The sequence below is a fragment of the Podarcis tiliguerta genome, assembly GCF_965153285.1.
Source record: "Podarcis tiliguerta genome assembly, chromosome: 2".
NCBI lineage: Eukaryota > Metazoa > Chordata > Lepidosauria > Squamata > Lacertidae > Podarcis > Podarcis tiliguerta.
The window spans coordinates 49,316,418-49,333,026 of NC_139535.1; the positions used below are offsets into that span (position 1 = coordinate 49,316,418).

Here is a 16,609-nt window from a genome sequence, read left to right on the forward strand (position 1 = left end):
GTTTGCACTAATAATTGTGGTAGTATTGGTTCTCGAACATAATCCATTCCGTAAGTCCATTCGATTTCGGAAACGTTTGAAAACCAAGGAGCAGCTTCCAGTTGACCGCAGGAGCTTCCTGCACTCAATTGGAAGCCGTGTCAGATGTTTGGGTTCCAAAGAATGTTTGAAAACCAGAACACTTCTGGGTTTTCGGCGTTCGGGAGCCAAAACGTACGAGTATCAAGGCGTTTAGGAACCAAGGTACAACTGTATAGGTTTTACACCTTTTTCTTATGTTCTTTTAAAGTTTTTTTTTGGGGGGGGGAGGACATTTTTCATTCAGAATTGATGCTGTCATTGGATCAGTAACCAAGAAGAGAGAGGTTTTGTTGTGGCTACCCTATGAGCTATATGGTCTTGGGACCAGTAGCAGGTGGCATGGTGCAAAGTGAATCAATCACTTTGCCCCTTTGCCTTACCCCTCTACCTCCAGATAAACAGTAGTGACTCACTTGCCAGAGGAGGTTAGGTAAGTGCCTCTGCCTTTGCCCCAGGACCTCGTGCTACTGCTTGGGACCATTCTCTAGTATAGAGATATGAAAGCCCAGCGGTTGGGGCAGGGGGAAATAGGGGAGCTGGATTTCCTTCTGTGTTCTGTACTTTTTCTGGGCCTTCACATCTTCTCTAGCATTCTCAAAGGCTGCAAGCCACAGTAAAATTTGTAATTGACTTTGCAGTCTTGTCTGAACCGTGGGCAGATGTTAAGTAAAAAAGCAAACAAAAATAGATTTTCATGGTTATCTCTGCTTCTGCTTAGAGTATCAGCGATACATGCAATAAAATCTGTATTACAATTAGGAAGGCTGCATCAGAATTGGTACTCTCACATATGTCTTGACTTTAGTGCTCATTACTTCATTATGTTTTTGTCATCCATACGCCTTGATATTACAGTGATGACTTGGCTTAAATAAAACCAAACTAAATGGATTGCTTTGTTGGGCAAGCTTGCAGAATGTTGGTCAAGAGTTTAGCTGTGTAGCATCAAAAGTGTCACTATCTCAATTATGTAGAATTCAGAGGAACTTTAGGTTCCATACCTTGTCACACTGTGATAGAAAGCGTCATGTTTAAGAGCGTTTTTTTTAATTATAGAAGAAGTTGGATTCCATGGGGTCCAAGAGGCGAAGGGCTACCTCTCCTTCCAGCAGTGCCAGTGGAGATTTTGATGATGGCCACCACTCCACAACTACACCAGGCCCAAGCAGGAAGAGGAGAAGACTCTCCAACCTCCCTACGGTCGATCCTGTAAGTATTTTTTAAATGTCATGCTAGCATGGAAATAGACTGAATACACGACTGCTATTCTTTTACAGAGAAGTTGAAATATAACTTAACTCCTAGATTTTTCTCAACGCTTCCATAGCCCAAAGCAAGTGGAGTGGCTAAGAACATGTGCTGTAAGACTAGTGTTACCACTTAAAATCTTAGCTCAGTTTTGAATTCACCAGGTAGTTTAATCCAAGTTGTTGCCCTTCATCCTCAGCCTCTCATCTATAATATGGAGAATCTAATGCAGTCTGTATAGGGTTCTTGTAAGGAGACCAAGAATGTATATTAAGCATTTTTACCACTTCGGAAAAAGCATTGTATCAATATTTAGTTTTACTGCAATTTGTGTTTGGGAGCTGCCCAGAGTGGCTGTGGCAACCCTGTCAATTGGGCAGCATATAAATCAATCAATCAATCTCCTTGGCTTTGTGTTTTAGATCGCTGTATGCCATGAATTATACAACACAATCAGAGATTACAAAGATGAACAAGGGAGGCTTCTATGTGAGCTTTTCATTAGGGCCCCCAAACGAAGGTAAGTGTGTAAGATTTGTTGATAAGAAAGCTAAGGTAAGGCTGCCATTGCAAGAGCTATTGAGTTTTAATCTGTGCTAGTACAATAATATGCTTAGAAGTGTGGAAATGCCAACCCCATCCTCCCCAGTGCGCCCCCCTGCTCCCCAGAAGACCTTTTACACTACCTGCCTCCACTCCACATCCCAGGTCATTTCTGAGTGTAACTCAGCTCTCAGAACATGTTTTGTTGTACTGTATCAGGGTCTGCAGTGCGGAAAAGAGCAGAGGACTTCCTTTTGCAAATATCCTTTCCTTTTCAGTTTACTACTCACTTTAAAGATTGGACTGTTTTATGTGTTGTGTCATCGTTTAGCATGCCGTATAGTAATACGTTTAACTCTTTGTTGTGTGCTTCAAAGCTTCTGACGTACAGCTGAATTTAGATTTTGTTTCTTTTGTGGTTTCAGCTTTTTTGACATTGCAATATTTTTTTAGGGTGCTGAGAAAAAAATTAACGACATAGCTGAGCAATGTTACCCTCAAGAATTCATTGGATTACGGGCAGCTAACCTCTGGCTCTCCAGATGCTGTTGGACTCCCCAGCCTGTATAGTCAGTGGTTGGAGGTGATAGGAGTTGTGGTCCAACAACGTGCGGAGGGCTTCAGATTAGCCACACTAGCATTAGAGAAAAAGTTGGCTTTTGTGACTGTGTTAACTTTGAATTTTTTCATAAAGGTGTATTATGACAAAGTTGCATTGCTGTGAAAAATATAGGGTAATGGCCAGATATGCTTAGAATAAAGCTCTTAGCCCCAGGATGCATGGCCAGTGGTCAGGGTTTATAGACCAACAACATCTGGAGAGTGTTACCGGAAAAATCCGAGGGCTCCCTTGGACAAAAAGTAAAGACACCAACCAGAGTAAATTGGAGCAAATCAGCAGCCTGTAGGCTTGGCCTTTATTGTACTGTTGCAGCAGGATGTTCCCCTCACTCGCAGGAGAGAGGAAAGACCCAGAAAAATGGTGTGCAAGACCTTATAAAAACTTTTGAAATTCCCCTCCTCTAGGTCAAGCCCACCCCCAGAAACATCATGCATACATTACAGAAAGGAGGGGTTGAGGGAGGAGTTGTGGTGGTAACCTGAGTGTCCTGTCACCTGGCTGGTTCCCCTCTTTCGCCCCTCCCATGACTCATTTTCTGAAGACAAAGGTAGTCGCAGTTTCCTGCCCCCTGAGGGGAAATCCAATCACTGTTCTTTTGTTATAGTCCATGTTGAATCCACTCCTGTATGCAGTCTGTAGTGTAGTTGATGGTCTTTTGTCTAGGACCATCAGGGTTGGCATAGCAACTGGGCAGGGCTCCTGTGGATGTGCTGCTATGCTCAAGGGATTATGGTGGACTGTATCAAACCTTCCCCATTTTGTAGTCCTTCCTTCATGGAGTAAAATAAAAGTGGAACAGTGCAAATCTGATGTATGGTTGATTTTCTATAAATTTATAACAGAAGTGTAGCGTATGTAGTGTGTGAGTGTGGGTGGGTGTGAAGTTTGTACAAACTGAATGATGGGGGGGGGGGGTGGTTCCTGCTACAGAGAGCCACAAGTTAGCCACCCTGGAGTGAAGTATTGTTTGTTTAACTGTATTTTAATGTTTTTCAAATTGTGTTCATAGTGTATTTACCTATCCATTTGCAGTAGTGTGTATGAAAGTTTGGGTATTGCTAGATGCTGCACATTTGCTTACATTAACTGCATTTTCAATAACTTTGTTCTTACAATAGAAACCAGCCAGATTACTATGAAGTGGTTTCTCAGCCTATTGATTTAATGAAAATCCAACAGAAGCTAAAAATGGAGGAATATGATGATGTGAACGTGCTAACTGCTGACTTCCAGCTGTTATTTAATAATGCAAAATCATATTATAAGGTGACAAAATCTTTTGTTTTGAAAGTCATCATTTGCACATTGTGTCGCTCAGTTGTGTTTTATTGGAGTCCAAAACTCATTTACCTTCTCTACTGTACTGCTGATTCTGTGAAGTTTCCTCATAGTGCATACCATATATACTTTACGGAAATTATTTTTAAGTTCTGCCTTTGTTCTGATTTGTAGCATAGTTTTAACTGATGGAATTGTTCTTTCATTTGATAAATGTTAAAAGTGACATAAAAATTGTTGATTAACAAACAGGTTCTTTTGGGGTTTTTTAACACAGCCAGACTCCCCTGAATATAAGGCTGCCTGTAAATTGTGGGATTTATATATACGCACAAAAAACGAGTTTGTTCAGAAGGGAGATCCTGACGATGACGATGACGACGACGAGGGCCATGACAATCAAGGGACAATTTCTGAAATAGTAAGTGTGAGCTTTATCAGCTACGTATAAGCATTTCAAATGCAAAAGGGTACAAAATGCACCTGCCCTATTGCAATTAAACCTGTAACAATACCTAAATGTAGCATAACTGAAATGATAACAAATTGCTTCCCTTATTTCCCTGTTTGCCCCTGCCATTCCCCTGGTATTTCATCCATGCAAGTATTTTAGTTGGTAAACTCCCTGACTGGGTATTCAGTAATCTGTTATGAACACTGGTGGCACTGCATCAGTAATAAGAGAGGCATGCTATAAGTAGCATATTGTTTTTTCCGCAGTTACTAAATTGTCCACCAAAAGGATTATGTTATACAGTATATGTTTATATATTTATTTTTATTAATCTCTTCCATTTATATCTTGCTCTTCACTGACCAGCTGTAAATGCAATCATACATTAAAGCATGCTGCCAGATAGTTTCCTTTCGCACACACAGTATAAGTTAAAACCTTAAAGTACTTTTTTTGTAAACATTTAAGTATTAACACATTATTAAACCTGATTGAAAACACATTGCGATCCTGTTGTATATTCTAAAATTTATGCCCCCGCCAGACTAGCTAACAGCAGATTAGTAGCTGTCTATATCTTTACTGCTTTTCCTTAATTTGTAAAAAGGAAAACCTGTGTTTCTTCAACCAGTACCAGTAGAAGGCAGCAGCAAACACCTTTCTCAAATCATTTTACAATATCATTTTTGTGCCAGTCTTCTCCAGGTTATTTAAAAGAAATTCTGGAACAGCTTCTTGGAGCCGTAGTTGTAGCCACAAACCCATCAGGCCATCTCATCAGTGAGCTTTTTCAGAAGCTTCCCTCTAAAGTGGTGAGTGATAATGCTGAACTTTGAATGTAAACCAAAGGCTTTTCCCATTCAAATTAAAGTTGGACGGTAGTTCTGTTTGGGCTGCACCATCAAGCTCATGAGTCTTCTATACTTAATGATATAGACTAGTCGTAAAGCAGTCTATGCCAGCAAAACCAGAGTAACACACTGTCAACTCATAACACCAGTTCAAGAAATCATTACTGTACAGAGGCTGTGTATCCCAGGTACAGGGTCTTGCAAGGAGGTTTCACTGGGACTGCCAAGTTAAAAGTGTTGGGATCTCTGCCTTCCCTCCTTGTGTTTCACCCCTCGGCGTAAACTGAGCGACGGTGGCCGGCTGGGCTAAGTGAGGTGCTTGGGCTCTCAGTAGCATCTTTGAGCCCTCCCCTCGCTCGGCTTTCCCATTCTGCCTCTGCTCCACTGGAGGTGTGGCTTTCCCAATCGTTGGACGAGGAGCTACTTCTCAGAAGCATGGCTCTCTGTATTCCCATGCCTCACTCCCCTGTTCCAATGGCAGCTTCCTGACAGTAGCCCTAGTTGGGAAGGTTCTGTTGAAACTGGTGATAGGATGGTTGATAGATCACTGTTTATGCTTATTTCAGATGGAATTAATTTTGTTTTTCAGCAATATCCTGACTATTATGCAATAATTAAAGAGCCCATAGATCTGAAGACTATTGCCCAGCGAATACAGGTGCAGTATAACTTTTGGGGTCACTTTTAGGTTAATGATATTACTTGTGCATTTTGGGACTTAACTGAAATTATTCATTTATGTCACTACAGTAGTGACAATCACTGATCAAGTAGGCTGGTTTAGACTAAGCAGTATAAGTTTAATAGACCATTGTTTTTTTTAAGCTGAGAATGAATGTTTTATCCATGTGATCATTGTTCTTCTTTACTCATCTTAAGCAGTTGGTGCTTCTATCATAGTTGTTGTTGTTTTTTTACACCACTGTTTTCTATTCCTTTTGAACTCATTTAATCTTTATTTACTAACCAGGGGTTAAACCACAGTTTCCCAGTATCTGGCATTGCACAGAGTAGGAAACTATGGTTTAAACAAGCTGAAGTAGACACCCTGAAACTTGTATACAAGTGGAATGAGGTTTGCGAGCATGACACTCATTTTCTCCTTAAATTAACCATTACTTATTAAGCCAAGGTCATTACATCTGAACTGGTTTTGGTACAACAGTTCATCTATTGCTGCTTCAGGCAGTAGTCATTTCATGTGATTTATTGGACCTAGTCTACGTACTGCTTTGTGTACCATGATTTCCCACACAGTAGTTGCTCCCATGTGATAACGACGACAAACTTGACGGAACCACGAAGAGGTTGAACTGCAACCTTTTACTATAATAAATAAAATTAATGCATACATAATATGTCCCATTTTTTGTTCTTAGAATGGAAGTTATAAAAGCATTCATGCAATGGCCAAGGACATAGACCTGTTAGTTAAGAATGCCAAAACTTACAACGAACCTGGGTCTCAAGTATTCAAGGTAAAGTAACTTAGCATTTTAATATGAAATGTTTTATTCAAATGCATTTATCAGGTTTTGGAACAGTAAGATCTGTAATGATCAGTGCAGTTCTGAGTTAGGAACAGGGGAGGATATGGAATGGTGGGTTAGCTGTCATTTCCAAAATCATGGTGCCATGCACCAGCCAGGCTGGAATGCAGGGGGTGGATTTTTACCTCTGTTTTGTCCCCATGCAGCACTTAATTTTTTATCTCACTCCACTCTCCAAAACTTAATTCCTAAGGGGAAAATTTTTGAATGCCAATTTCAAGTCGGTAGGGATGTGGGAGACATTTCTGGGGCGTCTCTGGAGATTGAAGGGGTTGTGTGTGACAGATCCAAGGCTTCCTCTGCACCACACATGACTTGCCCCATTTTGGGGGGTTAATGTCATCTAAAGCTGGCAAGGATACTGCTAGTGGAAGATTCATGCCGTGGAAGAATCATGCTGTGGAATTTTCTGTCGACCTAAGAGGAACCAGCACTGTAGATGTGGCCTTTCCCACAACAGAGAAGTGGCTCCATGCTCCTGGGCCTTAGATTGCTTTGTATACAGTCTGTCAGGGAACTGCCATCGGAGCCAGAAGGAGAGGGAGGGCTCCAGAGGGATTCTGGAGAGCGTCCCGGGAGGGAGAGAAGCAGCACATCTTCTGGGGAAGGAAATCAGCGTAGCACCAGTGGAGAAGGGGGGCAGATGGGGGAATCGGCGAGGTGGCTCCAAGACTCCTCGCCGGGGACCAGCGGGGAGAGCACGGGTCCTCCGATGCCCACACCCTCCCTGCGCAGAAGGCTTCCGCGCAGGGAGAGTAGGCGGCGACTAGGCGTCAAAGAACTTTCATGCTGGAAGAAGTTCAAGAAACGCCCACTGACGGATTCTGCCAGCGATTGAGACAGCCACGTGTGAGTGGCTGTCCGGACAGGAAAGGTTCACTCAGGCAACCCAGCCAGGTGTTGGCACTGGTTTACGCACGAGCAACCCCTAGAACCATTACACAGTCGTACCTTGGAAGTTAAACAGCTTAGTTCCCGAACGTTTTGGCTCCCGAACGTCACAAACTATTCCGGTTTGCAAACTATTTTTAGAAGCCGAACGTCCGACAGGGTTTCTGCGGCTTCTGATTGGCTGAAGGAGCTTCCTGCAGCCAATCAGAAGCCACGCTTTGGTTTTTGAACATTTTGGAAGTCGAACGGACTTCCGGAACGGATTCCATTTGACTTCCAAGGTGCAACTGTATTATGTCCTGTACTCTGTTTAATACAACATAAATATTGATATTTTTCCTTTCCTTTCTTTATGAAAAGTTTTTAATCTAAATGAAGTTATCTTACATATTGTTTAAATACACTTTCAAGGAACATTCGTTCATAAATACTGATGATGTCATCTTTAGCCTTTAAAAATAAATAAATAAAATAACATTTTCAACTCATTAACAGGATGCAAATGCAATAAAGAAAATATTTAATATGAAGAAAGCAGAAATTGAGCATTCTGAACTGACCAAATCAAGTCTCCGAATCAGGTACCGTGGGCAGATTGAAAGTTACTCAAGTTTTCTTTTTACTTTAGAAAAAAAATCTACAGAGAAATATTAGCTCACATTAACTCATGTTATATATTATAGTATTTGGTTTCAAATATCTCTGACCCTAACTTGTGGAGAAACAGCTGGATCTGGAAATCATACAGCCAGTTTCTTCCTTTGTTAATGAACATAGATTTTCACAACAGTCTGAGCCATTGGAAAGGTTTGCGTTGGGAATCTGCTGAACAGGCCAGGCACCAAATGCCCCATAATCAACTTATCTTGACCTTATAAATAAAAAAATTGTCCAGTAGCACCTTATAGACCAACTAAGTTTGTTCTGGGTACAAGCTTTTGTGTGCATGCACACTTCTTCAGATACACTGAAACAGAAGTCACCAGACCCTTATATATAGTGGGAGGGTGGGGTTGGGTTTTGGTCATCTGCATACTATCCCATGCTTTTTCCTGTAGGACTAATTGCAGTCGTTAACAGTCCTCAACAGGTTTACCATACCCATTGAGTCAATCACCCATCTCCTACTACCCTTCTGAGAAAGAGCTTATACTGCACACAAAAGCTTATACCCAGAACAAACTTAGTTGGTCTCTAAGGGGCTACTGATCAATTTATTTATTTATTTAGACTGCGTCAGACCAACACGGCTACTCACCTGAATCTTATCTAGACCTTTGCAGTTGATGCTACTGGGAAACATCTGTGCCTCCTCTTTCCGAAGGATTATATTTTCGCCTAGGCCTAGTCTTTCCACAACCATAGAAATTCAGCCTGTGTTATCTAGATCCAGTTTAGCCTCTTTGTGACGATAAGTCAGTTCAGCTAATTGCAGTTAATTGCAGTCAGAACTTTGGTGACCACCATGACAAAATCTTCATGGTGCATTACAGTAGAGGACTTATTCCCGTGTTTCCACAAATACAATGTGATGTCCTGGGAACACTTGGTAGAAAATCCAATTGATACTGGTAAGACTTCCAAGAAAACATACAGAATATTGGGCTACTGGTGCAGAAATTTCTGACATAGCTCACTTTTGTAATTCCCTTCTGCTACAAAACTGTCCATTTGAAATTTTTAATATGAATTTCTTTTTGTTGCAAAATTTTGAAGTGAGAGCATGAAGGCCCCAAAGCTCATGTACCTCAAGAGTAGAACTTGTGGTTCAAATACTTTAACATACCTCTTTATTAATGCTATGCAGTTGCTTGGTTTTTGATTATATGGTAATGACAGGAATTTTCTTCAGTTTTTCTTGTATATTTTTCTTCTTTGTGTCTCCTGCATATATTTCAGAGCTTAAAATACTGTACTTTTTAACTACTTATTGTGTTTATGAACCTAGAAACCTTCTCTTGTTGCTTTTCTGCAACACAGTTTGCTTGAGAATTGACCTTGACATGGCTTTTTGCCTCTAACACAGGTGCTTTTATTTGGTAATACATTGCACTTGGATGTGTAATTCCTTCCAGTTTAAAAATAGCACAGTTTTAGACGACTTTGCTTCTACTGTATGTTGGACTAAAAATGGAGGCTGCAGTTTTCATCGTATCTGCTTTGTGCAAAATTAATGGGAATAACCTCATAGTACAGATGAAGAAACACCTTTAGCATTAGATAGTGGCTCCTAAAATGCATTACTCTCACCTTGATATGAAGTTCAGTAACATTTAGCATAACCCTTTTCACTAAAATGTAATAGCACAACCCTTTTTAACTTATATTTCAATACTTATTCTGTAAAAAAAAACTTCATCCTAACTGTATATCATCTTGGCTGTCTGGTGGATTTCTTTTTTTCACTTTCTCTGGCTTGTTCATGCTTCATAAAGGACTGCAAATTTGGCTGCTTCCAAGCTGACAGGTCCTTCCTCACAGGGTAAAGGCAGTGTTGTCGATGACAGAAATGCTGCTAATAAATATTATCGGTGAGTACTTATCTCTGGATGTTATTCAGTTCATCCACTTTTTATAATAGATTATGCTGGTTGTTTTCCTCCAATCTCTAAATCAGAACGGTCCATTTCGCTTACATGTGGAATAATTTTTTTAAAAAACACAAAAAGTAATGAGCTAGTTTGGTTCCTGCAAATATTACAGCAAGCGCTTTGTTTTCCTAAAATCAAATTACGTAGAATAGTTCTGTAGATGAAAATACTCAGTTGCCAAAATATACTTCCACAAGTCAAAACAAGAAAGAGTTTTGTGTAGCAAAATTTACCGTGCCATAAACTTTCATGGACTAGCACCCAATTCATCAAATACATAAAGTGTAATCCTCAGGTGTGTGTGTGTGTGTACATGTGTGTGGTAGTGGTTGTAAGCAGCGAAGGAGAGAGCAGTGAAATGCAAAAAGAACTGTCAGTGACAAATTCATTGAAAGCAAGGATGGGGAACCTGTTTCTCTCCCGATGTTTCTGAACTACAACTCCCATAGACCATGCTGACTGAAGCTGATGGAAGTTAGAGGCCAACAACACCCAGAGAGCCAAAGGTTCCCCGTCCCTGAATTAGAAGCAAAATGTTTGTAAAATAAGTACAATGACCCTTCTCAACAGGCAGTGATATTTGATTACCCAAGTGCATAAGAGCTTTGTTTTATCAGACCAGAGACCTTTCTATTCCAGCATTCTGTCTCCCACAGTGACTAATCCATAAGCAGGACTTGGGGCAAAGAGCCCTTTCCTGATTTCTTCTTGAAGAATTACTGTTTTATTTGTAGGCAACGTTAAGCAAATTTCTTCAATTAAACAAGATTTCATTATTTGGGTAAAACTCCTAGTAGAGAACCTTGGCAACTCAGCAGAGCCTAATAGTTTCAATTTCTCTCCGTGTGTGTGTGTGTGTGTGTTTCCGAATGATTTTGAGCAGGTAGACCCTTTGCATAATTTTATTTATTTATTTTATTAGATTTATATACCACCCTTTGTCAAAAGATCTGGGGATGGTTCACAAGATAAAAGCACAATTAAATAGTCAAAACAGAAGCAACAAAACAATAACACCCCCAAACGCATTTCAAAGCCTGTAGAACATTAATTGGCCAAAGGTCTGGTTGAAGACAAATGTTTTCACCAAAATATATAAGGAAGGTGCCAGGTGAGCCTCCCCGGGGAGAGCATTCCACAAACGGGGAGCAACTGCAGAAAAGGCCTGTTCTCCTGTTGCCACCCTCCAGACCTCTCTGGGAGGAGGCATATGAAGAAGGGCCTCAGATGATGAACTCAGAGTCCAGGTTGGCTTATATGGGGAGAGGCACTCCTTGAGGTACTGCTGTCCTGGGCATTTAATGCCAATACAGTGGTACCTCAGGTTAAGTACTTAATTCGTTCTGGAGGTCCATTCTTAACCTGAAATTGTTCTTAACCTGAAGCACCACTTTAGCTAATGGGGCCTCCTGCTGCTGCCGCGCCGCCAGAGCACGATTTCTGTTCTCATCCTGAAGCAAAGTACTTAACCTGAGGTACTATTTCTGCGTTAGCGGAGTCTGTAACCTGGAGCGTATGTAACCCGAGGTACCACTGTAGTATTGTTGTAAGACAGCAGCATTGCACATCTCAAACATTTGAGTTTCAGAATATTTTCTTACATTAAATAATTCATAAGTCACAGCGTATGGAATGTATAATAAGCTCAAAATATCACTGCTTTGAGAAAACAGTGTATCAGCTGAAAGCAAGACAGTTCTTCCCATATAAAGCGTTTCATTAAGTTGACACGCTTACAAAGCTGCAGTCTTGTAATCTGCCTACTGCTGAGCCTAGTTCCGCAGCACGAATGCATGATAATTAAAACTGCTTTACTAGTTTAATTATCAACTGCACTTTTAATCACAATTAAAATTAGCTTGAGTTTATTTTCAGAAGAACTCATGGGCTATAAATCTGAAACATTAGCTGGAAGAAAGCCGGTTCATAAATTTAAACTCTATCACCAAATTCATATAATGTAAAACACACACACACCCTTCTTCTATATGCTTATTTTTATTGTATCACTTAGATAAAAGCTCCTGTTTTAAATGTAGATTTATTCTTCCCCTCCCCAGGGAATTTTTCATTCAATAGCTGTTTTGTTTTAAATTCACAGTAACAAAAGAGCTGTCCAAGGAGACCGCTTATCAGCAATAACCATGGCACTGCAATATGGATCTGAAAGCGATGAAGATGCTGTTTTGGCTGGTAGGTCAATATCTTTAGGAAAAGGTCATTTGTGGAGTTCCTAGCCCTCCTGTCCTTTCAGATTAAAATGGGTGACAACCTTTTAGGTTAGTAGCTAATAAAAGTGCATGTTGGACAGCCTTTCACACGTTGTTGGACTAGAACTCCCATAATCCCTGACCATTAGTCATGCTGACTGGGGCTGATGGGAGATGTAGTTCAGTAACAAGTGGAGGGCACCACATTGGCTGTCCCTAAACTACATTAATCTCGGGTCTATTTTGAACAATCTAGTGCATATTAAATTTTAATCTTACATTGTTTTGCAGGAAATACCTACGTTTAGAATTTCTCATCTCAGGAATGAGAGAGCACTTATTTAACCATGCCTCTTGTTCTCTTTAGAGTAAATATGCTAAACTATCCCCTCTCACCCAATTGTTCTGCTAGTGTCTCTGTGCCAGGGCCGGATTTAGGTTTGATGAGGCCCTAAGCTACTGAAGGTAATAGGGCCCTTTATAGGTCCAGCTGTCCTTTGTCAACAACAAATTGTTGCTGTCTTTTGTGTTGAATATATGTTATATGGTAATTTATGGACTAATAGATATCTAAAGCCATTTGCATATAACAAGTCCATGCAGAATGTAGTTACCCTGTATATAGAAATGAGCAAACCAGTGATATTTTAGGGAGCAGGCTAGCAGGCAGGGCCCATTACTTACATCATAGGTGCCTACACAACACAAAACACTGTTGCTGTATGTGGATTTTATTTTATTTGTTTTTTTATCTTATATATTGGAAATGTACATCCAGGGTTTTTTTCTTTAATTTTTTTGGGGCCCCCAAGAGAGTGGGGCCCTAAGCTAAAGCTTATACGTAAATCCAGCACTACTCTGTACTGACTCTTTTCATTATTCTTTGTCAGTTTCAAAATTTTTGTTCCTGTATTTCAGCTTTATGGAACTGAGAGGTATATAATTTTCACAGAACGCAGCACAAAAATAACTCTTCCCTAATTTGCTTATATTATTGATATTCCCATATTGATGGTCAGCGGCTGTTTATGTTTTGCTTCTCTTATGGCCATAGCCTTTTCTTCCACATGAGTTTACGTTTCTTAATTTTGATTAGGGCCAGCAAAGACAAATGTGGGTAATGTGGCAGGTGCTTTTTGCATTTCTTTCATTATGGTTTCCTGTCTGGTTTCTTGAAGCTGCCACATTAGTAGATTTAAGGTTGTTTCCACATTTCCTGGATTTGCCTGTATTGGTCCTTTAATGTCCAATCCTACCTGTAGATAGTGAATGAATAAGTAACTACCTGATCCTTCCAGCCAACTGCAGATGAAACTGTTTTGAAGCTGGTGAATCAGCAGCGTATATCATAGAAAACTTGTAAGGTCTCAGTCTCTTATTAGAACTATGAAACCAGCCAGGTAGCAGAAAGTAGTTGCATTCTTCTTTGAACAATCCAGTATTACCTCATTTACTATTTAAAACAGATAAAATGATGCTGAAATTGTGTAATTGTTTCTCCCTGTTTCTAGCTGCTGCCCGTTATGAAGAAGGGGAGTCTGAAGCCGAGAGCATAACTTCATTTATGGATACTTCCAACCCTCTCTATCAGCTTTATGATATAGTTAGGAACTGCAGGAATAACCAGGGTCAACTCATATCAGAACCCTTTTTTCATTTGCCTTCGAAGAAAAAGTATCCTGACTATTACCAACAAATCAAAATGCCTATTTCATTGCAGCAAATCAGGTAAAACTGGTGCGGCATAATGTTTGATGGTTTCAAGAACAGTTTCTTTACCAATCTTAAACCATGAGTCAGCTCTTCTAATGACTGTATTTGATAGATTGTATGATTTTACCTAAATCCTGTATGTGTGTATGTACAAGATTTTAAGCTCCTTGTTTTAGCGGTTGAGAGTGGAGAGTCTCTTTACATATTAAACCCTTGGAATGCCAGCATAATATCATATATAAGTTTTAAGGTGATCCAAATAAAGGTAGATGATTAATTCATAAGTAATCACATTACCCTTCTTTCACTTTAGCCTTAATTATGCCTTAATCTACATATGAACGATTGAGATTTGATAAACCGAAATACCTCTAGAAGTACAATTCACCTGATTCTTTTTCTAACGTTTGTTTCATGTTTGATCACAGTAAGGATCTGACTGTTTATTTTCCAGTAAAGCACTAGTGTTCATATACGGTTAACATGCCCATTCTGCTTTAGTTTTCATGAGACGTTCAAAGCAAGCACGTGAAGAGGGCAGTGTGATTATGAATAGGGCTGGACGATACCAGCTTTTCATCATCGCAGTGCATCACCAACCAAACATTGTGATACAGTAAAATATCGCAATGTTGAAAAGTGGAGGGAGGAACAAGCTGCATCAGGCCCTGTCCCACGAGGTGCCGGGGTGAAACCAGCGCTGCTTACTCAGGGGCAGTGGTGGTTCCACCCATGATATACCACTGGGTGAAGGCGCCATCTTGCTTTGGACCTCAAACCAGTCCTGGGTGATATATTGATAGATTGCCCAGGCCTAGTTGTGAACCATGGTCAAGTGATCTCAGCTAGAAGTCTCAGTGTGATCTGAAACCCTGCACTGTCCAGTTCCTGATCACCCTAAGTTTTCTAAGCATACTCCTCCAAAATATACTTGGGAAGACGGGGGCTAAACATCCAGGATGGGAGCATCAAAGGCAGGGGCAGTGTGTACATCCTCATGACAGGTTGTTCCCTCACCCCCATGCAGGGCATTTAAGATCACATTTCAAGCCTTCTAGTGTCATATGAGAGATGTTCCTGTATCTTGATTTTGTCATGTGCTTGGGAAACATTAGAATTATTTCTTTTTCTTTTCTAACTCCTCCGGCACTAGGTGAGGCGGGAAGGGGGGGAAGGGGGAGGATATTAATTCAGCACTTTTAAGTTAGTAGATTATGTTTTATTTAAAAAGTAACAGAAATTGTTGCACCAATCAAATGGGACTGATTATCTCTTCTACAGAACAAAACTAAAGAACCATGAATATGAAACTCTGGACCATTTGGAATGCGATTTAAACTTGATGTTTGAAAATGCCAAACGTTATAATGTCCCAAATTCTGCCATTTACAAGAGAGTACTGAAAATGCAGCAGGTTATGCAGGTAAAACTTCACACTCAAATAGCTACGTCTCTGGGGTTATTTTTGCAGGAGCTAGCATTTGGTGCATTTATATCTGCATTGGCACACTGCTGTGATAGTAATTCTTCTTGGTGCTATTTCTGTGTTTAAACTCTTAAGCATTATTCTATATGTTTCCAAATGAGAGCTTTTAACTGATAGCCATATGGCTGGAAATACAAATGAATATTCTGGATGAGGAATGAATCATGCTAAACTAATTTTCTGCACTGGTAATCTGAAATCAGGTTTTTGAAGAAGACATTGTATACAGCTTTCAAGATATATGTATTAAGAGTAACTGATAGCTAATAAGACATTTTGCAATAGAAGCCTAGATGGAAGGCTTGCTGTTCTGGAATAAGCTTGATTATTTAGATATTCTGTGTACAGTATTTAATATTTTGCTTTATACATGTAACTTGAACGGCTGGAAAAAATCTTATTGCTTTCTATTGATGCTACTACTATATTTCTGCATTTCAGAATGAGCATTATCTCTGGAGCTGTTAAATATTCATGCATTCAGGGGACATTCAGTGGATTGAATTTAACTCTAGGGATTTGTTTTCTTCCAGGCAAAGAAGAAGGAGCTAGCCAGAAGAGATGATATCGAGGATGGAGACAGTATGATCTCTTCTGCAACATCTGATGCTGGAAGTTCAAAAAGAAAAAGGTATGCACTTGCTGTTAATAATAATTAGTAATTATTTGATTTAATTTTCAGTTATTTAAAGCAGTTATGAGCTGTGTGTGTATTGACAAGGTGATCTATCAAATATGTAAATATACAGTTTGCCAAAAAAATAATAATATTATACCCTGGTCCATATGCTGAGGTGATAAGAAATTTTAAATGTGATATTTGACATAGGTATTTTATCTGAATATTCCTATTTTCTGTTAAAAGGTACAATACCATATAGATGGATAAGGCTGCAATCAATCCTATGCACTTAGCTGGGAATATGCCCCATTGAACACAGTTCTTACTTTCAAGTAAACTGTTAAATCAGAAAGAAAGGTGTATCTATTAAGGGGTTAAGTGTGGTTGAAAAATGCTTTACTTGATTGTTCAGGAAACCTCTAAATGTTGGGATCCTTTGAAGACCTTAGAAGATGGGACAGGAGGCTTC

At 39.9% G+C, this 16,609-nt stretch overlaps 1 protein-coding gene across 30 annotated transcripts in view; it reads left to right on the forward strand.

The window, feature by feature from the left end:
- The window catches only part of PBRM1 (polybromo 1), a 56,960-nt gene that overhangs the window by 8,143 nt on the left and 32,208 nt on the right, over positions 1-16,609 (forward strand). For 24 of the 30 annotated variants that reach the window (XM_083429296.1, XM_083429300.1, XM_083429305.1 and 21 more), the window contains 13 exons: positions 1,138-1,290; positions 1,752-1,849; positions 3,613-3,760; positions 4,050-4,193; positions 4,922-5,038; positions 5,667-5,735; positions 6,457-6,555; positions 8,014-8,099; positions 9,954-10,049; positions 12,211-12,302; positions 13,831-14,047; positions 15,314-15,455; positions 16,052-16,149. In XM_083429296.1, coding sequence (XP_083285422.1) covers positions 1,153-1,290; positions 1,752-1,849; positions 3,613-3,760; positions 4,050-4,193; positions 4,922-5,038; positions 5,667-5,735; positions 6,457-6,555; positions 8,014-8,099; positions 9,954-10,049; positions 12,211-12,302; positions 13,831-14,047; positions 15,314-15,455; positions 16,052-16,149 — 1,544 coding nt within the window. In that variant the 5' untranslated portion in view covers positions 1,138-1,152. The remainder of the gene's footprint in view (positions 1-1,137; positions 1,291-1,751; positions 1,850-3,612; positions 3,761-4,049; positions 4,194-4,921; positions 5,039-5,666; positions 5,736-6,456; positions 6,556-8,013; positions 8,100-9,953; positions 10,050-12,210; positions 12,303-13,830; positions 14,048-15,313; positions 15,456-16,051; positions 16,150-16,609) is intronic. The other 6 variants (XM_083429299.1, XM_083429301.1, XM_083429297.1 and 3 more) reach the window with 2 other exon arrangements.